This window comes from Anomalospiza imberbis, chromosome 7, assembly GCF_031753505.1.
Source record: "Anomalospiza imberbis isolate Cuckoo-Finch-1a 21T00152 chromosome 7, ASM3175350v1, whole genome shotgun sequence".
Lineage (NCBI taxonomy): Eukaryota > Metazoa > Chordata > Aves > Passeriformes > Viduidae > Anomalospiza > Anomalospiza imberbis.
This window is the reverse complement of record NC_089687.1, coordinates 35449960-35474646: the sequence shown is the minus strand read 5'-3', so window position 1 is coordinate 35474646 and position 24687 is coordinate 35449960. Positions and strand designations below refer to the sequence as shown.

The following is a 24687-nucleotide window of genomic DNA, read 5'->3' as shown; positions in this document are numbered from 1 at the left end:
GCTTGAATCCCAGACTAGAGCCCCTCTTCTGTGAAATCAGGCTGAGACATTTGGGACTATTCAAAAGAGAAGGCTGTGTGGAGACCTCAGAGCCCCTTTCAGTATCTAAAGGGGCTACAGGGAAGCTGGAGAAGGACTCTGTCAGGAACTGGACTCACAGTACAAGGAGAGAAGGGTTCAAACTGACAGAGAGTAGGTTTAGATTTGATATTAGCAAGAAATTCTTCCCTGGGAGGGTGGGGAGGTCCTGGCACAGGGTGCCCAGAGAAGCTGTGGCTGCCCCATCCCTGAAAGTGTCCAAAGCCAGGCTGGACAGGCTTGGAGCAACCTGGTCTGGTGGAAGGTTCCATGGCAGGCGATGGAATGAGATGACCTTTAAGGTCCCAACCCAAACCAGCCTGTGATTTGGTGATTCTGTGTTCCTCTTCTGGGGAGGCTGTACCCACCAGCATGTTTGCATGGTGATGGCCACACTGTACTGGGGTTCAGTTCTCCTCTCCTCCACCAATGGCAAGAGAAGAACAAATCAGACCACACAAGAGAGGAGTCCAGTGCAGGACACTGTGAGTTCATGCACACATGGTACCTGCACAGGTGACAGAATCACACAAGTAATTCAATTGGGAGCATGAGATCTACCATTTCCCAGGGGCAGGATCCTAATGCCCACTCTGCCAAATCTTAACACAAAGACCAGCCCCACACACCTATGGGCTAAGTTCTGGAAATAAAATTTCTGGAAATAAAACCTCCTCGTCCAGCCTTTAGTACATCATTGCAAAGAGCCCAAACAGACTGTGAAGATGGATGTTAAGAGCAAAACTGTGCAGAGCCACAGGACCATAATCCACATGTACTTGTACACAAGATTGATGTCAGCTCTGTGCTATGGGTGTGATTGTGCTCTCAGCTATGGAGCAACCCAGTCTGTGTCATTTTGGATCTGCTGAATTATTCACTCACCTCAGTACTACTCAAACTTATAACTGCAGAAAACATCAGGACAAATCACAGAAGAGAACGTCAAATGTAAGAATAGAAGAGCTTTTATAGCAGCAAAAGAGAAGTAACAACAGAAAACAAATGAGCAAGGAATGAAAAGGAATTATTATAAAATATGTTCCACGGCCCTGGTTAGTGCAAGAGTTTGAAGCAGGCAGCCCCAGGAGCCCTTGGGCCAGCAGCAGGCACGTGCAGAGATTTAAACTCTCAAGGCTCTCAGTGAAGCTGTGTTTGGAAAACTTCACAGAGCTGGGATGAGTGAGCTAACCAACCTCTACAGAGACAGACAGAGCAGCCTGCTGCAGGTTCAGACTGCATCTTCCCAGCTGGGTGCCCTGCAGTGTGGGGGATGCCCTACGAACACAGCACGGTGCCTGCTGGCAGGAGCTGACTTGGCTGGATTACAGAACAGCCACCCAGAGCATGCTGCAGTTTCACAGAAGTCGAGGGGACGTCACAGGCTCAGACTTCTTTTCTCTTCGAAGGACCAACACTGAGACTCAGGACATCCTGCACCTTGGCCCAGGAAGCCCAAGGCTGCCACAGAGAACCTGTTGCACAAGGCACACAATGCCATGAGGATGCTCAGCACTTCCCAGCAAACACTGTTGGTCTCCTCTCCAAACATCGTGTGTATCTACCCGATTAGGCTGTAGGCAATATTTCACGAGAGCACCTTTTTTTCATTAGCTGAGGGGTTCTGAATGAGGTGATGATTAATAATTTCTGTGGGTGTGGTTCTTCTTATTGATTTCCTTTCCCATTTCCTTTCCCTATGATTTGCTCTGATGCCAGAGAAGAAGTGTTCATTATATTCAATAACCTTGTATTTACTATGTCTGCAATATCCCATTAAGCATCAGAGTTGTCTACTAATTTACTCAAATAAATGTGTTAATTAATGAAAAAAAATTAGCAGAATATTACATCACTCACAATACCTGCATCATAAGGCTCGGCAGTCCCAGATTCAACCACTCCACATCAGATGCAGGAGCTGGAACAGGAAGGCTGTGAGTTTCTCAAGCCAGGTTGTTCACTCATTCCTGGCATTTGGAGCTGCCCAGGGAAGAAGGGAGGAGGGAAGAAGGTGGAGGAACCCCCTCACCACAGTGCTGAGTGAGGACAGCACTGGCACAGATCTGCCCTGCTTGGGGTCTGACCCAGAGGCTTCATCTGCTCAAATGAAGCCCATTATTTTGCTGGACCATCAGCCAATGACACCTAATTGTGCCAGTGCCTAAATTTAGCTTGCAAGCACAGCTAAAATACTAATCATTAATTTCAGTCACATAAATGCCTGTCATGCTGTCAGGTACATTCCAAATGCCACTCAGGATGACTGGCTAGGGCAAGGAATTGAAGGAAAAAGAATACACAATAGAAAATAAAACCCCTCAATATTGGACAGAAAATGGAAAGGGCTAATTCCACTGATGGTAGGAAAGACCTGTTTGGCCAAATACATGTAATTGTGTACCAGAGTTTTCAGGAGACAGCTGGGACTGCAGTCTGGAACACAGAAAGGGATGATCCTGAATAACAGGCTGTTATCAACTACTACTATTACAGCTCTGGCAAGGAAGCCAGGGAAGGCAATGGATTTAACAGACTATGTTTTAAGTTCCTTTTTTTTTTTCTTTTCATGGACTGCAGAGTAAAATTCTCAAATTCAGTGAATCTTGCACTCCCAGGACAGTGTTAACAATTTAACTCCTAATTTTAACACGCAACTTCAGATGCACCTCAGCCGAGCAACCAAAACACTTTCTATTATATAGATAGATGCCTTTGAAGGAATTGCTGACTCATTCCTTTAGTGGGAATAGTCATCCATTCCTCTGAAGATGAGGTCATGCAAAGTAAGCCAGGTGACCCATATAGCAATAGCTTAAATCCCTCTCCTCTGTGATGGATTCCAAAGGCATCTGTGCATTATTCCAGCCATCCCCAGGCAGCTGCAGTCCCACCAGGCAGAGCAGTGCAGAGAGCTGACTGCTTTTGTAACTCCTGAGACACAGCTTGGACAGGCTGCCTTGGCTTCTAAATAGGAAACACAAGTCCAAAACCTTAGAATGAGGTGATTAAATATTTGCCAGAAGCAGAAAGTATTCAGAAAGGACTTTAATAAAACATTAAATATGAAAATAACTGAAATTGCTCCTGAAGCAACTGCTTAGCCTTGTCCAAGGAGCAGAGGAATGGAAGGTGGCAAATGTGACAGCAACTTCTGAAAAGAGCCTGAGAAACTGCCAGCTGGTACCTGGGATTTATGTACAGGTCCAGTAAACTCAGTTGTATAATACGGAGCGGATTGAGCTGATGCATGGGGAAATGCAATACCACAGTGAGGAGTTATCATAGCTTTCACAGCACAAAAATTGATCAGAAATTGGCTCTTTGATGGTGCCGAGAAGCTCAGGAGTAAGAGTGACCTGGCTGACATTAGAAACTTAAATTCCCAACAGTTTTGATGACCAAAGTTGGGAGGGGAAAAATGGAATCTTTCCAATAGGACAGACAAGTGAGAAAAATACAGATTACCAGAAGAATATGACATTTATTCTGGGACCTGTGCTAGTCAGCACATCAAAAATTTCTTTTTCTTAAAGAATGTGAAGGTGAACAGTGAGAATATAAAATTCATGTTTTTCCAGACAACAGCACATTTCACAGAATGACTGAAGAATCCCAAATGCTGGATTAAATAATAGAAAGGCAGATGGAACTGAATTCTGAGAAACAATAAATGATTCAAAAAAACAAAAGTATTCTTAATTATACAAATCCAGTGACAGACAGTAAATTAGCCTTTGTCATTCAGGACAGAGATCTCCCAGCCACCACGGATACTTTGAAAACCTCACCATGTTAAAATGCCAAGATTTAAGATTGTGGGGTAGGAACCCAAAAGCTAGAGAAGAAACTAAAAAAACCTTATTAGGCCTCTATTTAAAACCCTGATTTAAGCACATCTTGAAAAAATCGTATCAGACACATTTTTCTTCTCCATTGTTAGAAGAAGTACCCAAAATAAGATTTACAGAAGGGCAACAAATTAAGAAAGAGGAGGAATGGCTTATGTATTCAGGAGATTAAAGAGACACAGACTCTTCAGCTCTGCAAAGAGAGCAGGGAAGATGTGCCAGCAGGAAGAGTTTGAACAAGGAACAATTATTCAGTAATTCCCACAGTATGAGAATCAGAATGTATCATTAAGAGATTCAAAGCACAGGCAGGGAGGTATTCCACATGGCTATGGGATCTGCTGGAAATACAAAGAAGTGCCAAACCAGAAGGTTCACAGAGAGATCCATGAACGTGGAAGTGCACGAGGAGCCAGTTCTGGGAGCTCTGATCCACAGGGAAACTGCAGCATTTCCTGAGTTTATCTGTTTGCCCTCTGCATCTCCTCCTGGCCAGTGCCAGAGCTGGACACTGCCACAGCACACCAGAAACACTCTGCTTTTCTTTCTCTTCTGTGCTTGCAGGCAGGTCACCGAGGTATGGCACACAAATTCACTTGCAATTTAAAGTGTCAAAGGAGGAAATAATGTTTGACATAAGCCCAACATTAAAGAATTCACTGTCATCACAACCTCTTTGGTGTTCTAGAAGGCGGGGAAAAAAGGATTAAGATATTTCCTTTTTTCACTCAATTTAGTTTAGGAAGACTGAAAATAAGTAGATTTTACCCTACTCCCCAAGAGCATTTGATACTCAGAGAGATAACAGCTCTACATAAACGATATTTTCATGAATTGAAAAACAGGCAAAGAAATAAAGGAAGTTCATTCCAGAGGGAAAAAACCAACCAAACAAACAAACAAACAGCTCAAATATTCAAGTCAGGCATTGGAGGCTGTTTATAGAACTTCTTTCCTTGCTTATTTTCCCATTCATCATTATGTATAATATTTTGCTACAGAAAAAGAAAGGGAAATAAAATACTTTATTTAATTGCCCAAAAGTTTCACTGCAAAAACTCTTTCTGCCCAGGAAATGACCATGGGCTTGCTGGTGGGAGCCCTTACAAAAGGACAGGCAATAGTTATGAGCAGTTTGACGGTTTCCTAGTGAATATCCATCTGGACAAAGTGGATATGCAAGCTTTGCACTCTCTCTCCCTCTCTCTCTCATTCCTAGGTCAGTTATCTAATCCTAAAATTACATCCAATTTTCTCTGAGGAATAGCTCTGCCTCAGTGTAAGTCAAATGCCTCAAAGGCAACTAAATCAGGATTTTCTTAGTTGTGGAACAGCCTTTAAAAACAAATTAAAATCATACTTTCATGACAAAGAGGATTTTGTCTCAGGCTTTGAATTCCTTTCAAGGAAATGGGTTTACTTTGTACCCATGCAGGCTTGGCAAAAGGAGGCTGCACATCCTGTGGTGGGAGCAACTGGTGGCACTTTTCCCTTTTCAGCAAAGATGCTGCCAGGCAACTGCAGAGATGCCCTGAACTTTGTCTCACTCACCTTCCTCTACCTGCCCCTTGAAATGCAAGCAGGACTCCCAGATTGGCCCATAAAAAACAACAAGCACTGCTAGGACATCTGTATGGAGATTATATTGTTAATCAATATATTTTGCATAGCCCCATGGATCACTTGTTATTGATGATTACACACTTTAGCTCCTGTGACAATTTGTCAATAAAATAAAAATAAAAAAAAGGCTAAGGACAGCATACTTTTAATTCAAAGATGATCTCTTTCTTGAAAAGAAGTGCCACTTTCCAAGCTCTGAAAAGACCTAGCTCATTAATATATTCCATTTACCAAGTGGAGGAGCTGTTCAAGGAATCAAAACTTTCTTGTTAATCACAGTACAGGTGAATAATTTTCTTTTTGACTTTGGTTACTTTTACAAATGAATATTGGAAAAAGAGGACATTTGCTAAAAAGATAAGTTTTGAGTTACTGAAAGTGTGGTATTCAAACTCAGCATAGACTGGCATAGCTTTTACCCCCACAAAGGAGAAAGAAAAATGCTGGTTATGGACAGTTTTAATTTTTTTTAATGGAACTGACATTTCATCTCCAAGTTTTAATCTAAAACATGAACTACTTTGCTTTCTAAGAGGGTAAAGAACAGTGGGTGAACAGACCAAATTCCCTAAATTATCCTTATGTTTGAAACAGCATACTCGAGTGACTTAGGCAGTCACAAGAATTACTTTTTTCTCCACAGCATTCCAGCCCCTCTGGACTTTTTCTCCTCTCTCAGGATTCGCTTCCCTTAAACAAAACTACCCAGGTTCTTTCTTTTCCTAAATGTGTTTTCTCCACTCCCTACACAAGTCTGGGTCAGCCCACAAAGCTCCCAGCTAACTAATGACTCTTGATTACTGATGAACGTATGTTTCATTTTGGCAGTGACAAAGATGCAAATGGCTGTCCCCTTGCAGGTTCCCTGACCTATCCAGTCCTTGGCAGAGAATGCCATGACCATTCCACCTTCCATATTTAACACATAGGAAGGACCCACAAATACTAAACTAATATTTCAAAAATCCCTTTCCTTCATTAAAGGATATGAATGGTGAATGCAGTATTGATCCTCTCTTTACATACAGATGCTGTACTCAAAACACAGGGCCTGGCAGCTGCCAATATTTAAGAGGAGCTTCCATGGAAGAAAGGCTGTGATGACTTTCAGGGGTCCTTCATCCCTGACTGTCTGCAGGAGTAAGTTAATCAGGAGATGAAGCCCTTGTATCCAAGCCAGGCTTGGGATGGAGCTGTGCAGTCTAAGTGAAAGTAAGGAGTTCTCTTCTATCACTGTAAATACATTCAAAGGGGGAATGTGCTAATTGCAGCACTCTGTGAGCTGGAATTAATATAAACAATAAATATAAAATAGAATCCATGAACCTGGTAAAGTTACAAAAGCAGTAAATGTTAGAGATGAAAGGTTGAATACATTATTATTTTAAGACTGTGCCTAGTTAAAATGAGATTAGAAAAAAAAGCCAACTTCTTGCAAGCCATTTTAATTCAGTTTGTGTATAGCTACTGGAGAATCAAAATTTTGATCAGTTATGCCCCACTTGGGATGAATAAAGCTCCAATTTTCAGCTTCTGTTAGTTTAATACAAGGATGGCAAAAATCATGTGGACATTCCCTTCATTTACTCTTGGAACAAACAATTTGCTCATCACCATGTTTTGGCTGTCTGCCTGAACTGCTGGAACTGTTGCTTCTCCTTGAAGAACAACATTTAACCAAACAGATGATAACCCAGTCAACCTGAGGTCCTCAAAAACCCCTCGATCAGGTCAATATATTGCTCTAATGAGGAACAACCCTGGCTTCCAGAACATTGTTTTTATGTGGGAAATCTGCAGGCAAGGGAGATGGGGATATTCAGGAGTACAGCCTGTACTTGAAAAAGGCTGGCTCTATTAAATAGCTGTCCATCTCCTGGCACTCCAGGGAAGGAAGCATGCCCCTCTAACAAAGATGAAGGGAATATCAATGGGGCTAATCTCTTCAAAGTGCTCAGTGCTCAAAGCAATCGCCTGCAGTAGCACAGTCCCCACCCTCATTAGCTCGGCAGACAGAGCCAGACACAAAACACTATCTGCAATCCGGGCAAAAAAATGTAAAATACAGGAGTTCCAAGCCACCTCCTTTTCCTTTCCAAAGGACCAATATTTCATACATTTTAAATTATGTCTGTACTGAAAATATAGTCGTATATTTTAAGAATCCCTTTTCTTTCCCTTTCAGCATATTTAAATATTGTGGCGTTAGCTTGTATTGAAAAATGGTCATGACACAACAGAAATACTGCACAGCACAACTCTCCCCCTGATCAACAAAGGGGGAAAATTCATTGCCAGCTTTTTCCCTTTGGCAAACTGCAACAGTCAGAAATAAGGAGAGTGATAGTTTCCTACCCCATGAAACAAGGAGACAAAACGATCTGTCAATCAGCTCTTATTTGTGTAAATCCAATCTACCCATTGCCCCCAAATTAAAGAATTTTTATGGCCAGGAAAACAGATGTTGCGAATGAGAAAAAATGGTATACAGCATCAGAGAGGGAACGAGTGAGAATTATGAGACAAGGAATTACTGTTGAATAATTCAGTCTTCCAGCACATCCTTTTACTCCCATGCTGACCATAGGAGTAATTAAGGATGGTCAACAGATGCAGTAAGCGCTCCTCAGGGAAAGAGGCTGACAGGGACGTCTTGTTGATCTGCCTTCCGAGGCGAAGCAGCATGATCAGGGTGGAAAATAGGTCATGGGTTGTATAAACCAACTCACACCATGCTGGAATCTCTCCAGGGAGCCCACTAATGGATTCACCAGTGCAAACACGTGGGCTGGGCGGGCTGCCTAGGGACAAAACATCAATACTGGGGCAGTGTCAAACAGCATACAGTTGGGGCAACAGCATCTGCTCTGCCAAAGAAGGGTTTTCACCTTGAGGCACAAAGGACAAAACCTTTTTCTCAGTGTGGCTGAGGTGAACCAGCCCACCAGCACTCCTACTATCCAAGGTATCATTTTGAAAATCTTTGGCTTGTATAACAACAGTTTGGTCAACAAATGGACCTGAATGTTTATCTCCCACCCATCAGTTTAAAGTAGGGATCCACATTCAAACATGGGCCAAACATGTATCACAGGCTTTAAATGGGAGATGTATAAAGGGATACTCAAGTTCAGACTGAAGAGAAATAGAAAAAGAGAGTGATGGACAGGACAAAGGAGAAATGGAGAGCCATCACTGCTTGAAACTTGCCAGCGTAAAGCAAAAGGCCTGACTTTGGTGTTCAGCCCTACCCCCTTTTGGAAGGAAAGAAGGGGAGTTTTCCCTGACTACTACTTGGCCAGATTCTACAGGGGACGGAGGAGGCAGACAGATCAGAAACACAGCCCTGGCACAGCACTTGCACATGATCTGAAGCCAAGAGGAAAGTGAAGACGACCTAAAAGTGCTGATTATCAAATAATAAATAGTGAACTAAGATATCCAGGTAGCTGCATTTGTGCTCATTAAGCAAAATCTGTGAGAATGTGGATCAATTAGATTCAAAAGAAACAGACCATATGAATCCTTAGTTAGTACAGAAATGGGTGTATAGGGATGCAGGGAAAACACACAGATCCTGGAATGCTGACCATAGCAAAGCAAATGGTTCTGAAGGGACAGACATTAAGCAACTCCTAATGGAAACAAGGAGAGGAACAAGTGATGTACAGTTACAAATGGACTTGAAAAAGGCCTGATGAGAAGCAAAGCAGGCAGCAAAATAAGTCTCAATTCTCCATGCAGAGAGCAAACATTTCAAAGATTTAAAAGGTGTGCTCCAAAACCACGGCCTGATCACATTGCTGCCCTGTCAGGAGGAGTTACAGCACTGTAGCAAGTCTGAACTGAGTCGTAACCAGAACTGGGAGTTATCTGAGTGAAAAGGGAAGTGTCAGGATAAATCCAAAGAATTATACTCCTACTGCATCCCCTGTTGCTGCATCAAAGGAATTGGGATGATGGAGCACAGCCCACAGTGAAAACAAGGCAAGAAGAGAGCAGGAAGGGGGAAGGAGAGATGTTTGGCTCATGGTGAGACTGGGGAAGGGGGAGAAAAAGCACTTAATTTAACAGTTGTTTAATCCTTCATGTTTTGTTTTTTCTCAATACCCAGAATCAGTGATCAGAAGGTTGTGTTACTAGTCAAGAGCTTCAATCAAGTAAAAATTACCCAAGTTGAGGCTGTATTGCCTGTAAGAGCATATACATAGTCAGAATTGAGGCAGGAGTTCAGACATTGAACCACAAGGGGAAAAACACCCTAAGGAATCAATTGATGTTATCAAGTAATCTGCCTTGGAGATTAAAGAACACAGAGCAATAAAGTGTTGTAATGAAAAAAGCTTTCAAGTCAGAAATGGGAGGCATAGGGAAAAACACACATTAATGTCAGCACATAATTGCTCCATGTGGACAAAATCAGATGCCTCTAAAGAGATTACTGCTAAATTCTGTGCTAGAGGATTCTTCTCCCATCAAGTGTGACTTTAACTGCAATCAAAAGGCGACAAATACAAAAAGCAAGTTCCAGAAACTGCAAAACAAGTGCTCCAGTTCTCTTTATACATGGACACAGTGGTCTCAGTCACCTCCTGACATCTGAAAGTTGCAGGTGCACCCACTGCTGATGCAGCCTCTAACTCCAAAATCCACTGTAGGCTTCCCAGCAAAGGAGAGCGTCTTCCCTCCTAGAAAACTCTCCACTCTACCAAGATGAAGCTTTATCTCCTCAGTGCCACTTAAGGGGTATCAATTAATCAAAAGTGTGAAGGAAAGGAGGAAAGAAGGAGCAAAGACAGACACCTGGCTCTGTCACCTTCACACCAGCTTGTCTTCGCAGTCAATACACCAACCAAAATTGAGGAAATCAAAGAGAAAATTGAGAGGGCACCTCTCTGCAAGGATGATTTGTAAGGACTACATCTGCCAGTTCTGATATGGTAATTGTTACCAGATCAGGGATGTGAAAACTGTAATTTTGGAGCTTTACTTGATGTCTTACTATCAGTGGAAATTCTAACCATCTGAGCTCTAATCTCCATGCCCCCCTCCATGTGGGGATTACTTGTGACTTTAACATTATCAGTGATAGCCCAAATAATGTCAAGTGCAAATATTGAAAATGGTCCAGTGATGACATCCCAGAAATCCTGTCAATAATTCTGTGTTCAGTAAAAAGGTGGGTAATATAGAGATGAAAATTCGTCTCTGCTATTTGACACCAAGAACAACTGCAGAGGAACAGCAAACAATTGCCACCCATTGGACCAATGTTCGTCTTGTGGTAATGGTGCTGGGTGATGTCACGTGATGTGTAATTAAGCAAATGAAGCTTGCTTTCAGAGAGCAACACTGAGCAGTTGCCCTGACCCCACCATGGCTGACAGTGGCACCATCTGTTCACTGTCAAAGTGTCTCTCTCCTGCATCCCTAGAATTGTCTCCCAAAATAAATGGCTTGTATCACAAGATAATCTTGATCCTGCCATTTTTCAACTTCCACATTCATTTACAGCTTTTACATTCTTTTAATCCACGCTTCCTCAGAAGAAGACACACACCTATAGCCCTTGGGGATGGTCAGAAGCATGGAAAGGTTATTTGTTCGTGCTGAGAGCAACACAGCCCAGCCTGGATAGAAGCAGGTTGAATGTTAACACCTGCTCAGAGCTCAAAATAAAGCAGTGAATTTTTCCAAATATTATTTGCTTGTCCTCAGCCTTACTGTAACTGCTCTTGATTTTGGATTGTTGCTATGAAGTGGGGCTTGTTTGGTTTGTTTGTTTTAATGTGCTGTGACAACAAATAAATTCCTCATATCACACAAGCTGGAATCTTCTGCACCTTCTCTTACATATGCAATGCTGGGCTGTGATTAATCTCATTTACATTTTCTAAACAGCAACTGGAAACACTAAAGGTAGTGACAAGAGGGTGCTCCAGGGATGCATGAATGCTACACAAGAATATATGCATGTGGAGATGCTGGTTGACTTGCACATAAAAAGCAAAAGTGAATTTAGTTTAAAAATCAGTTATTCTGCGGTTCATCTTGCACAGTAACGCTGGTCAGCCATTCACAGCATGCAGAATTCAAAGGACATGTTAATTGTGTATGACATCAGAAACATTTCTGGTATTAAACACAGTATTGAAGAGCATTATCACCAGTAGGCTGAGTCCCAGGCAGCTCCATCACCACCTCTCACTGAAAGAAGATAAGCTTGTTGCAGAAAGTGCAGGACAAAGCAGAAAATCCCCATGAAGTGCAGTGGTAATTACTAAAGTAAGTATTTTCTCAAGTATGGAAAAGTCCATCTTTAAGCTGAGCTAAAGAAAAGCTGAGGCAGAGCGCAGCTAAAGAAAGATTTATACACAACTTTTGTCACTAATTTATCTAAGATCTGAGTGTGGCTCTGATAAAGCAGGAAATGGCTTTAGGAAATGTTTAACTAACAGTGCTGGTCAGGCTTTTTGGCCTGGACCACCAAGGTTCGTCCCCAAAAATGCCATCGGGAGAACCCCAGTAACTCACAAACTCCTCCTCTGGGAAGCACCTCCCACCTGGTGCATGTCATACCCACAAAGGTAACACCACTTAAAAACAAAAGGTAAGATGTGCCTGTCTGCACTACATTTGCAAAGATAATTACTTGAAAACAATGCAAAGGAAAGCAAAACAAATTCTTCCATTAGCTGGGACCTTCCTATCTCCGACCTCAATCTTGTTTGCTGATACCACCAAACTTCTCATAAACCTCTTCTATCATTATAAGCTTTAATTTAAATAATTATTGGGCAGAAGAAAAAAACCTGCTCAACCATGGCTCTCTAATCTGGCAATTAAATCCACCTGTAAGAGCTGAACAATTTGTGTCTGACTATTAATGCAGTCAAGTATTTTACACTGGGTGGTGTAACATCAGCTGGAGAGACTGAGGGACACAGCTGGAAGCTGAGCCATGATTTGATAAGGAAAATCAACACAAGCTGCTCCACAGGCAGAGGTCCTGACTGAGGCAGATGTCCCATTCCCAACAGGCTGTTAAACACAGGATATATTTTATCTACTCTATCCCTCTTGCAGCAGGTACAGCACGTCTTAGCCAGGTATTTGCCTATCTTCAGCCAGCTGGAATTCCATCCTTTTGCATTCTGCCTCTCTGTGATCATCCACCCCAATTTGATATCTCTGTTGTGTGGTTACTCCTGCAGAGAAAATGTTGGATTTTGTCCATATGATGGAAAAATGTGCCCATTTAAATTACCTGAAGCTGATAACCCTTCTAATGGAAAGTTCCCATCTGGCAGAAATATTGCAACTGCATTTGTCAGGGGTGGGGTTCTGCTGCAAATGACCCAACATTATACACTATAAACAAAGATGTGAGACTTCTTCAAATCCTCCTGAACAAAAAAAATGAGATCTTATTCCAAATTACACACATAAATACAAGAGTGGTTAAACTTGTCTTTGGGAAACTGCCCAAAACTGGACACTTTCAATGCATTTTTTCTCCCTTGGAAAATGCAAATACCTTATTTAATGATACAGCAGAAAGATCCATGAAATGACTACACAAATAATATGGAATTTGATGTCAAAGTTTTCTGCCAAGTGACTCAATGTATTGATAATATGCATTCCACAGAATTATCCCTCATAATCTATCAAAGCTTTATGTTTTATGAACACTTAATACAAATGTATACTTATTTTTCAGTGTACCTATATATATATTATGTTATATATTATTTTGTTATATCATGTTGCACTAGCTGTGAATAAAACCATTTCCTAAGCTAGGATCTAATTCTGTCCCACAACAGGAATGCTTGTCTGTGCTTTTGAACTGAAGACTGTTTTAAAACAAAAATGATTTAGAATAGCCCCTCTTCAAATGAAAATGCGATGTGCACTCACAGTATTGCTGACATGGTAATACATGGTCGATGATGAAAAATAACTGGTTAATTCAATTCCTGTGCCTAGTAAGCAGCCCTGTCAGCACGATGAAGTTCTGAGGCACTTATAAGAGGACTTTGTAAGATTGTTATGAAATGCAGCTCCAGAATTAGCAAATAAAAGAACAAACAGTAATGGAGAATAAACACCACTGGAACACAGGTAATCTCACTAAGCTTTTTACCCCCATTGATCAGTTCTGTATTTTCTGTAATACTGTTGCAATTAATTGTACTCTTTGTTATTGTGCATTTTTAATTTTATATAAATGGAGCAGCAGTCCAATTTGGCAGTTTAGCCCATAGAAAACAAATGTATTGATCAATTGCCTCAATCAGGCATTTTTTCTTCAAAATTAACACATCCGTGCTGCTTCACACATGTTATCTGGCCCCAGAACTAGAGAGAGATTAGAGAGATTGCAAACCAAACCTTGTTTTAGGGGGGAAAAGTTGTTTTAGAGCCCTACCAGAGTGATGAAAGGCAACCTGGTTGGCAGGATGGGGACCTGCGTCGATGGAGAGAATAGGGAGCAGCTTCCGCATGTCCCAGAGCTTCAGCACGCCGGAGGAGTCACAGGAGGCAATGCTATCCCCCTGCCAGAGATGGAAACAAAGGTAAAGCATCGCTTCTGTCCTCCTGCCTACAGCAAAGTCCCTGGCACAGGGCTGGGCAGCCAGACACAGCAACTGCATTTAAACAAAGTAATAAATAACCTATTATATGTGACAGGCTGTGAGGTTATCACAGCCTCTTATCGGCACTGTTGGCTTGAATAGCAACAAGACACCATGACTTCTAAATAAACCAGTTCAGGAGGAACTGGAAGTACATAGGAGAAAAAAGGTCATCTTGAATTCTGACACCAGTGTTCCCTAAGAACAGGCCTTGTCGTTCTTTTCATGCCACGCAGCCACAGGATTGGCCTTTTAGCCCTGATTTTCACATGTTTTCCATGTGAAGAGTGAGCGCAGAACAGACACTCCTTCCCTTCTGTGTATTCCACAGTCACGCTAAGGGACAACTCCCCATTCACTTCAGGGTTGCATTGGATGACCCTTCTGGTTCCCTTCCAGCTCAGAATATTCTGTGATTCTGTGAGAAACTCCCTCCTATCAATGAGCCAGAAGCATGCAGGGACTATGCAAAGAAAGAGAGGAGGACCATGTCTCCCATGCCTCTGTTCAATATTAACTAAAACCAAAACAAACAAAGAAGCAAACAAGACCCCCACAAACAAACAAACAAAACCCCAAACAAACAAAAACCCCAAACAAACAAAAAACAACCCACCCCCAAAAAACCAAAACAACCCAACCTCCCCCTCCCCCACAAAAAAAAAAAAAACAAACAAAAAACCCCCCTAACCTAAAAATAGTTTTTGGATTATATAGCATATAAATAAAAGCAAAAATCAAAGAAGGCAGGGTAGAGGATGCCCAAACATAACTTTGTTTAGCTAATTCTTCCCACTAGAACAGAAAGAACTGCCCAGCTACCAGTAGTAACATTTACTTTTCATTTGAACCCCCTAAATAAAGATTCAAGGCAGCTCAGCTGGTGTGCACTCGTAGTTATCAATGTCTTTTACAATATATGCAAGTGTATATACAATTTATGCAAGTATATTAAAGAATATTGTTTGGAAGGGGAATCACAATGGTATGGGACTAAAAATCAGCTGAAACACGGGTCAGATGCTGCATCCATGATTTAAAAAAATATAATTTATTTTTTACATCTTCCATATAAATAGTACATGCAATAAAATGTGTGGTGTTTTCTAGCAAATAGAGGATTTAAGATCCTAAAATATCCATCAGCTTCTCAACTAGAAACTAATGGCTTGCAAAACACTACCCTGGTGTAAGTATAATGAAATCTTTAGGTTCATTTGGATGAGATTTAAATGTCAAACCTCCATTCTGGCTTGTTACAGGGACTAATGCAGACTTAACACCAAGAAACAAAGTAATCATTGCCTGGAGAATTCAGCAGCCAGGCTCTCAGCACCTGCTGTTTTGCAAAAAAAAATGTCAGTAACCACAACTATATCTCACCCAACACAGTGCCATGAACATCATAGCTCTTTGAACTGTCTCACCATCTGTACCCACTGAATTCCCCTTCGTTTCATCTGGATCCTTCCAGCAAGTTCAGCCTGTACAAAGGATGAGGGCAAGCAGGCTGGTCAGGAAACAAACAAAAAACTCCAAAATACAACAACTACACTCCAAACTGTCGTATGCCTTGAACTGGATCTCAGGAAAGCAGATATTTAATGTGGGGGAAAACCCCCCCATCATCATGGATATGAGACTTGAAGAGTTATCAAATCCAGTCCCTTCCTTTTACAAGCAGTGTTTTCATACATTTGCTGTGTTACAAGTGCTAAATTCCACACCAGCAGCAATTCCCCCATCCACGTCATGCTGCTGATCCAAAGCAGCCCATGAGTACACTAGGAGTGTAAAAGTACTTGTTCACGTGCAACCTGTGTCTTTCGGGTTAAATAAAAGTGGGGTTTCGCAGCAAAACTCACTTCTTGCCTGTCCCTGATGCATTTCAATTACTGTGTCATCCACATCCCACTTGGACACTATTTTATTGGACTATAAATAATTAGCTCTTTCTTCTCTCCTTCTCACCCTTTCCAGATAGCATTGAGCTGGGATTAATTATGCATGCACCCATTGCTGATGTTTATAAAGCAACTCCTGCCAAACTCATCACCAATTTTGGAATGATCTCACATTCAGAGAGGCTAGAGATGCCCATCTCAGCTGATCAGAGGTGTTGATGGAGCTGGCATACAGGAGTAACTACAGAGTGGGATGTCTCCTTCCCTTAGGTCATTACCCATCACTCCAGTAAAGGGAAGAGGAAATGATTATGCGTGTACAAAGATGCCTCCATTCCCCAGCATAAATTCTTGGCTTCTGGACCAGCTCTTCACACTTCATCAGCCTCTCTTTTCCACCTTCTTCTGCAAAGATTATATCCATCTCTATCAATGGCCCACTTTGGAAATCACCAGTATCCTTTACACCCGTTATTTCATATCCTTTAATATGACTTTGACATAGACTGCATTTTACTCTGTATTTTTTCCTATCCAGAGAGACATTTTAACAAAAAATTACTTTGGGGGGGGGTGTGGGGGGGGTGTGAGTGGTAGTTTTGGTTTGGTTTAGAACATGTGTGTCTTTGCACTTGTTTTGTATGTGTCCAATAAATGAGTTCAATAAATGCTGCTTAATTACAGCTTTGGTAGCTCAGCAGTTCTGACCCAGATCAATGGACAGCCCACCCGGGTGAGACTGCACATAATCCACTCATGGCAGTTAGAGGAGGCACTCCAGTGGGTGCTCTGTGACTGCTCCTTGTGCCACCTACAGTTGCACCCATGGATTTTCAGTACGACATTTCTCTTGTAAGTAACAGCACGGCCCAGCTGATAGAGCATAACGGCACCGAGAATGCATCCCTGGAACAGATATTATGCAAACATTGATCAGAGACAGTCCCTGCTGCAAAGTGACTGAGAATGGAGAGCTGACTTTGACCTTTCCACTGCCTCCGACGTGAGCATTGTTACTCGTGGCATAATTATGAGGAAAAGACTCTAATTTTCTTGTATTACAGGTTTTCCCTTCTATTCATTAATTTTGCTACAGTAGTTGGCACACCACAAGAGAAGACCCATTCCCCCCCTTTCTCACAATCTTGCCATCCCATTCTCTGCCACGTTTACTTTCCCCCATTGCTACTACAGACCCTTTAGGTAAACAAACCTCCTCTCTGGCGGGAATTTACACAGTCCAACTGTTTATAGGTGCCAGATGCACGGCACCACCCTCACTCATTCTGGGCTCAGTTGGTCAGGGCCTGGTGTTAATAGGACCAAGGCTGAGGGCTCAGTCCCTGCATGGACTACTCACTGAAGAGTTGGACTCAATGATCCTCGGGGTAGTCTTCCAACTCAGACCATTCCATGGTTCTGGCATCTGTGGCCACACCAGAAAGGATGAACCCCCTGATCCTTGAACAGCAGCAGTGCTGGAGAAACCTGCCCTGGGAGCACTGTCCCATTGTGCTGTGCGCTGGGTGACCTAGCAAGATGGTCCTGCTCCAAAGGGTCCACACACTGTCTCAGTGGCAAAGATCAACTAGTTCTTGCTGTCACAAGTCTGCAGACATTTTAATAATATCCTCCCAGAGGCCTGGTATAAACAAAGTGTGTGTAAAATGTAACAGCCAGCAGTGTATTTGGCCTGATTTCTGTGATTAGACAGCATGCCTCATCAGGAAACACGAGTAAGAAAACAGATTTCTGGTGGCAACCTATCAACATACACAAACAGGTATTTGATCAGCCTTGACACGCTCTGCCCACAGACTTATTACTAAATGCATTAATTATCACCGATCCTGAGGCAGCTGCTACACTGAGAACATCTCGTAATGATTTTGTTAGTGAGCTGGCTATTACACTTCAGCACTTCTTCGCTCTATTCCACACCTTATCCAAATCAAGTGAGCTGGAGATGGGGGATAACAACTTTTCAATATGAAGAAATAAACCAGGACTGTAACCAAGCTGAAAAAATATTTGGAGCTACACACCATTCAAAGAAAAAGAAAAGCATAAGTCATATGTTAAATGAACTCATTTCCATCTGGCCATAGGCCATTTTCAGAAGCTTTTAAGGCAGAATCACTTTAAATTCTCCTGTGAACTTTTGGCTTTTTCATGCCTGCTACAGTTATTATTTTAGTCATTCATGGAAAACCCCCCTGCCTTGCTCATGGTTTTCTTCTTGTTGTTTCTTGCCACACTAAAGTCTTTTTTTATGACGTATTTTGGATGCTGTATTTCACTGAACAGCATGGTGGATCATCAGGGCTTGACTGATTTCCTGTAAAAGGAGGAGACAATGAGTTCCAAGGAGGAGAGGTGCAGAAGCAGATTCCCCTTGTTCTGATTTCCATTTACACTACATTTGCTGCTGCTCAGCCCAGTTCCATTGGCTCCTTTAATCAGAGAGCATGTAGAATGATTCTATAAAACTGGTCAGACTTGCTGCCTAGTCTACAGAATCAAGCTGGTACTGTTTCGTATGTGTATGCTGGAGCAATTAAAGAATTTATACAAGGATTCAATTAGTTTGCATTCAAAGACTGGCTCTGTTCCAGGCTCTACTTAAAGGACTTTGCAAGTCCTTTAATTGCCTTCACAGTTACATCCTCCACTCTTTACCTTCCTGCCAATTTAATGAACATCTTTATATTCCAGAATACCTCTCATTAAAATGGACATGCTCAGCTCCATATACTTCACAATCCCAATCTCAACTGACACTTGCAACAAACCAAATAATTGTTACATCAGGAATGAAAAGATTTATTTAGTCTCCACAAAGTTTTTAAAAATCTATTTCCTTCTTCCCTTTTCTTAAAAAACGCATTTTTCCTTCTGAATATTAATGATTAGCAATGGGACTAATCGCCAGGTACACTTTAGGTAAATATTCCCTGAAAACTGCTGTTTCACACCCATGAGAAGGATAAAAATCTGCATAATTATGTCTCTTGCCTATAAACACACCTCTGGATTTATTGCTGAAAGATCAATAATACATGAACCACATCAAGCTGCTTTATCTAATTTAGACTGCAGTGGACTCCTCCCAGGAGCATCCTCTTTACAGCTGAAGGCAGGTCAGTAGTTGTTTCATCACCTTTTGCACGTATTTTTAAAAAGGCAAAACAGTGACTGAACAGCAACTCCTTTTCTCTATGACAAGTTCACTGCTTTGCAATCCTTTGTTTTCAGGACAGATGCAGCTGGATGAGGCTTGTTTTAAGGGACTCCTGCGATGACTTTGACATTTTCATCAACCCCAGTGGCAACAGATCCCAGCCAGAGAGAAGCTTGATAATTGCTGCCCCTTTCCATTACTCCTGGGAATCTGGTTGAGCTCGGGCATGACAAAGGGCTGATGAGTTTCTTACTGGTCCTGCCAGTCTTGTTCCCAGTCTCTGAACCCAGCAAAAGGAGTTTGCTCTGTGCACAAAGCTGGTGGGAGCTCCTGGCCATTAAGTGCCAATAGGCAAAATGGCCACATGAGGAACCGCTGCCTCAAACAGAGAGACTCCAATAATCTGCATTTCTAAGGCTCCCCACGTGACACGTCCTAAATCACTTCACTGTACCCCCATTTCATACACCTTCAATTGAATATTTTTAAGAGAAGGAGTCATTACCTCCCACATTTACAGCATGAAGCACACCAGAAACCTGAGGAGAGTTATTACCTCAGGACTTGTTGCAATGCAAAAACTAAATACTCTCCATAAAAATAATGAGACAAACAGGCAAGGCATCCAGAGTCCTGTCCATGTGCCACCCCATCCCACTGTGGAGCAGCAGTGAGCATGGAGAGAGGGATCCCAAGAGAATCCAGGCAGAGGTGGGTGAATCTGCCATAATGGCTACAAGGAAAAAGATTTTAATGTCCAATTATTTCAAATGAATTATGTAAAATATGATAAAGATGGAGGAAAAAATGCAGATGCAGTCCATTATTAGACTAATGACTAATCAATCACCACCCATTTTTGAAATATCACACTTAAAACACCACAGTTTCAAATGAAAATAGCATCTTTTTAGAAGCCATGGAATTACTTAGCCTGGCACAAGTACAGAGTTATACTGATTACACTTTTAAAGTGAGGTGGTCCATTTTTAACAATTATATTCATCCAGAGTGGGGGAAAGCGGTGATCAAGGGTTATTAACAGGCAGTGCCAGTGTTTTCCCATCTGCTTTTTTCCTACCTTTGTCTTTTTATAGTTTTGAGTTCTGCACTGTGATCAAAGTTGCAGAGGACCAGTTATATTTCAAAGGAACTGAAAACCCAGAGCTCATGAAACTGGGGTCTGGCCCTCACTCCCAGTGACTTTTTTTACACCTTTGAATAGCCAGGAACTGGTGGGACACCGGCTCTTGTGGGGGTGAGGAGAATCCAAGATATTGATACACAAACAATAATCTCAAAGCTTCACTGTTGGTTCCTACAGAAGAATCCTCCAACTTTCTTAGCAGTTGTCAATGAACAACTCCTGATTTTGCACTGAGTAGAACTGGTAGAAGTTGACACAAGAAGGTAGCCATTGTTGCTTTCAGAGCATGTGTGATGCCTCAGTTTTAGCTTTTATATTTTTCAGATTCTGTGCTGCTTTAGTGTGTACTTCATATGAGGGGATGGTGAGCTCTCTTCACAGAGTAGAGAGACAAAACAATTCCTTCTCTGGCTGGGGACCAAGGACAAAGGATCCAAATCTCAGGCCCAAGAGAACAAACAATGGTGAATTGAAGAGAGAAAACCAAGAAGGATGGGACTTCATAACCTAAAGCTATAACTGGACAATTAACTCCAATATGCAAATGGAGCAGAACTTATAAAAGTGAGAGACCCCGTGACCATTTTGTGACTATTTTGGGTCCATCTTGGGGGCAGCCCTGGCTGGGCTCTTCTACTGCCCAAGGTGGAGCCTTTTAATAAACCCCTACTTTATTCTTTAACTCTGTCTGGTCTCTGTTCTAGTTCAGCCTTCACAAGGCGTCATATAGCGCCTCAGAACACCCCTTGTGTCCTCCAAAGGAGGAGCTCCACTAAAAGTAATCCATGGGAATGGCAGGCCTTTGCTGCAGTACAGTTTCCAGTTCTACTGACTTTCAAAAATGATCACGGGTCTCTAGTTTGTGTACATGCACGCTGCAGGCTTTTCCCTTGCTGTGTGAAACGGGGGAATTTCTCTTCCCTTTGTCACATCAAGTAGCAGGAAGTGCTGGCAGTGTGTTTGAGGAGCACAGCACATGCCAGGATTGCAGAAACCCTTTGCATAAATTTACATAGGAAACCACTGCACTCCCTGCAGAGTTACTGCTCACAGTAGTTGACATTGCACTTGAAACAGTGCTGCAAAGGGAGCAATAGCTTTTGCAGAAAGGTTTAAAATAATCAGTTTTGTTTTTACCTTTCTAACTATCGAAGAAGGGTCTGAATTCTGGGACCTGTGCAGTGAGAGCAGATGAATGATAATTGCCATTACTGGCTTTTCTCTGCATTTTTGAGAGATACCATGACTAAAGTAAAGTCAGGTGCCATCACTACCTGATTAGACACTCCTGAGAGCAACAAGCATAAAAATTCCTGAGCTACACCATGTTTGTGCACAAGGATTTTTTTTGGCATTCAGTTCCAAATGTGAAAAACTGGGTACTATTCACTGCAGTAATGTTACAATATAGATATAGTACATACTTCCTTAAATTTATAAATTAGAGGCAAGAGATCTATTGCTGAAATGCAAAACTGTTCATTTTAAAATGCAGAACATCTAAGTCACTGAAACAAAATGAGTGTCCATAAAGTACATGTGTTTTTTTTTTTTTAAGAGAAACCACTAAAGGAGCACATAAAATCATGGAATCATTTGGGTTGAAATAGACCTCTAAGATCAATGAGTCCAACATAATATTTTGCTGCTTATCTTGTCTTTGGGTGTTTAGTAAAGGGAACTAAATGCATAAAGAAAAAATACCAAAAGTAGTAGAAATGTATTCACAGAAGCTTAACTAAATGCATAAAGAAAAAATACCAACAGTAGTAGAAATGTATTCACAGAAGCTTACCCAATTCTGAACTTCAGTAAATGCATGAATCTCTCTCACAGTTTTAATGTATTTCAGGTGAAAGAATGATTAGTTCAAAAAATCACATCCCATTATTTTGAGATCTACTTCACAAAAAACAGCTAAATATCTATGGCAGGCTGACACTGCTGGGTCCCAGGTGTCCCCAGACCCACTCTATGATTCCCTGCCTCAGCCAGACAGGACAGAGAGAAATAGAACTAAAACTTTGGGGGGTGGATTAAAGATAGGGTGATATCACTCACCAAGCACTGTCATGGACAAAGCAGACTTGACCTGGGGAAAAAATAATTTAATTTATGTAGGAGACTGGAGGAATGGTTAAACAGGCTTAAATCAACCATGCAGGAAGTGGGGTAGAGACAGGATGAGCTCTGTCTCTTTGTTCTCTTCCTTAAAATATATTCTAAGCCTGACTGAAAAACTCCAGTTAACGCCTTCTCATGTGCCGTGTTGTGCCTGGGTAAGTTAAAGTTCCTGAAGTGCCTTACTCAGTCTGGATGTTGTTTTACATTTCGCCAAGTACTTTATTCTACCTTAATGTTTTGAAATTTGCAAGTCAAAGTGTGTTATTGAACCACCTGAGAATTTTGTTGTTTCTCCCATGCACTGCCCAGATTAAATCAGACCAGCCTCTCCTGAGCCCACCAAGCGGGACAGGGCATTCCACCCTCATGGACCTCACTGTCCCCATGGGCCTCAAAGCCTTCATGGTCCCCATTGCTCTAACAGTCCTCACAGCCTCCACTGCCCCCACGGACCCCACAGACCCCACAGACCCCACAGCCCTCACAGACCCCAAAGACCCCACAGCCCTCACAGACCCCAAAGACCCCACAGCCCGCACAGACCCCAAAGACCCCACAGCCCTCACAGACCCCAAAGACCCCACAGCCCTCACAGACCCCACTGCCCTCACAGACCCCACAGACCCCACAGCCCTCACAGACCTCACAGACCCCATAGCCCTCGCAGACCCCACAGCCCTCACAGACCCCACAGACCCCACAGCCCTCACAGACCCCACAGCCCTCACAGACCCCACAGCCCTCAGAGACCCCACAGACCCCATAGCCCTCACAGACCCCAAAGACCCCATAGCCCTCACAGACCCCACAGCCCTCACAGACCCCACTGCCCTCACAGACCCCACAGACCCCACAGCCCTCACAGACCCCACAGCCCTCACAGACCCCACAGCCCTCACATCCACCACAGCCCTCAGAGACTCCACATCCCTCACAGACCACACAGATCTCACAGCCCTCACAGACCACACAGACCCCAAAACTTTCACAGCCCTCACAGTCCCTACAGACCCCACAGCCCTCACAGCCCCCATGGCCGTCACTGACCTCAGAGTTCTCACAGACCCCACAGATCTCTGTAGGAGACCAGAGAAAACGGCTGACTGGCTCAAAACCACCAGGATGGCCACTGCTCCATCGCCCTGTCCCCTTGAGTCCTCGTGGGCCTCTGGGCCACTGAAATGGTGGTGGCTGACCCATGGCCTGGCCCAAATGGCCGTGGCTGAGCCGTGGCCTGCCCTGAAATGGCGGCGGCTGATCCAGGGCCTGCTGAGGGCCCTGACATGGCCGTGACTGACCCATGGCCTGCCCTGAAATGGCGGCGGCTGGTCCAGGGCCTGCTGAGGGCCCTGACATGGCCGTGACTGACCCATGGCCTGCCCTGAAATGGCGGCGGCTGGTCCAGGGCCTGCTGAGGGCCCTGACATGGCCGTGACTGACCCATGGCCTGTCCTGAAGGCCCTGACATGGCCGTGGCTGACCCATGGCCTGTCCTGAAGGCCCTGACATGGCCGTGACTGACCCATGGCCTGTCCTGAAGGCCCTGACATGGCCGTGACTGACCCATGGCCTGTCCTGAAGGCCCTGACATGGCCGTGACTGACCCATGGCCTGTCCTGAAGGCCCTGACATGGCCGTGACTGACCCATGGCCTGTCCTGAAGGCCCTGACATGGCCGTGACTGACCCATGGCCTGTCCTGAAGGCCCTGACATGGCCGTGACTGACCCATGGCCTGTCCTGAAGGCCCTGACATGGCCGTGACTGACCCATGGCCTGTCCTGAAGGCCCTGACATGGCCGTGACTGACCCATGGCCTGTCCCGAAATGGTGCTGTCTGCATGGCAAACCTTGCCCTGCTAACCCCACACAGCACCAAACAACATGCATTCCTACCCCCACGGACTTCACCTGTGGTTCTCAATTATTTTCAGATTAAAACAATCTGATATTCAAGTACCTTCTAACAGTGATATTTCTTCAACCACAGATTAATTGCATTTTCATAACAGAGAAGCCTTTCCAAAGTTGGTCCTACTTTCATGCTTGCCTAAATTCCTTTTAAATCCAGCTTGGTAGTCTACAAAACCACATCCTTTGCACCACAGATACAGCACTGTTCTAGGCACCCTGCTTCC

At 43.1% G+C, this 24687-nt stretch overlaps 1 protein-coding gene across 9 annotated transcripts in view; it reads right to left on the bottom strand.

Moving 5' to 3' along the window:
• The window catches only part of VWC2L (von Willebrand factor C domain containing 2 like), a 405818-nt gene that overhangs the window by 135977 nt on the left and 245154 nt on the right, over nucleotides 1-24687 (bottom strand). For 6 of the 9 annotated variants that reach the window (XR_011001012.1, XR_011001011.1, XM_068196550.1 and 3 more), the window contains one exon: nucleotides 13987-14113. The exons of 2 other annotated variants lie outside the window; for them this stretch is intronic. Coding sequence is in view for 4 of the 7 variants with exons in the window: in XM_068196550.1 (XP_068052651.1) it covers nucleotides 13987-14113 (127 nt within the window). In the remaining 3 variants the exon portion in view is untranslated. Of the gene's footprint in view, nucleotides 1-13986; nucleotides 14114-23597; nucleotides 23949-24687 lie in introns of those variants that run through there. One more of the 9 variants, XM_068196560.1, reaches the window with a different exon arrangement.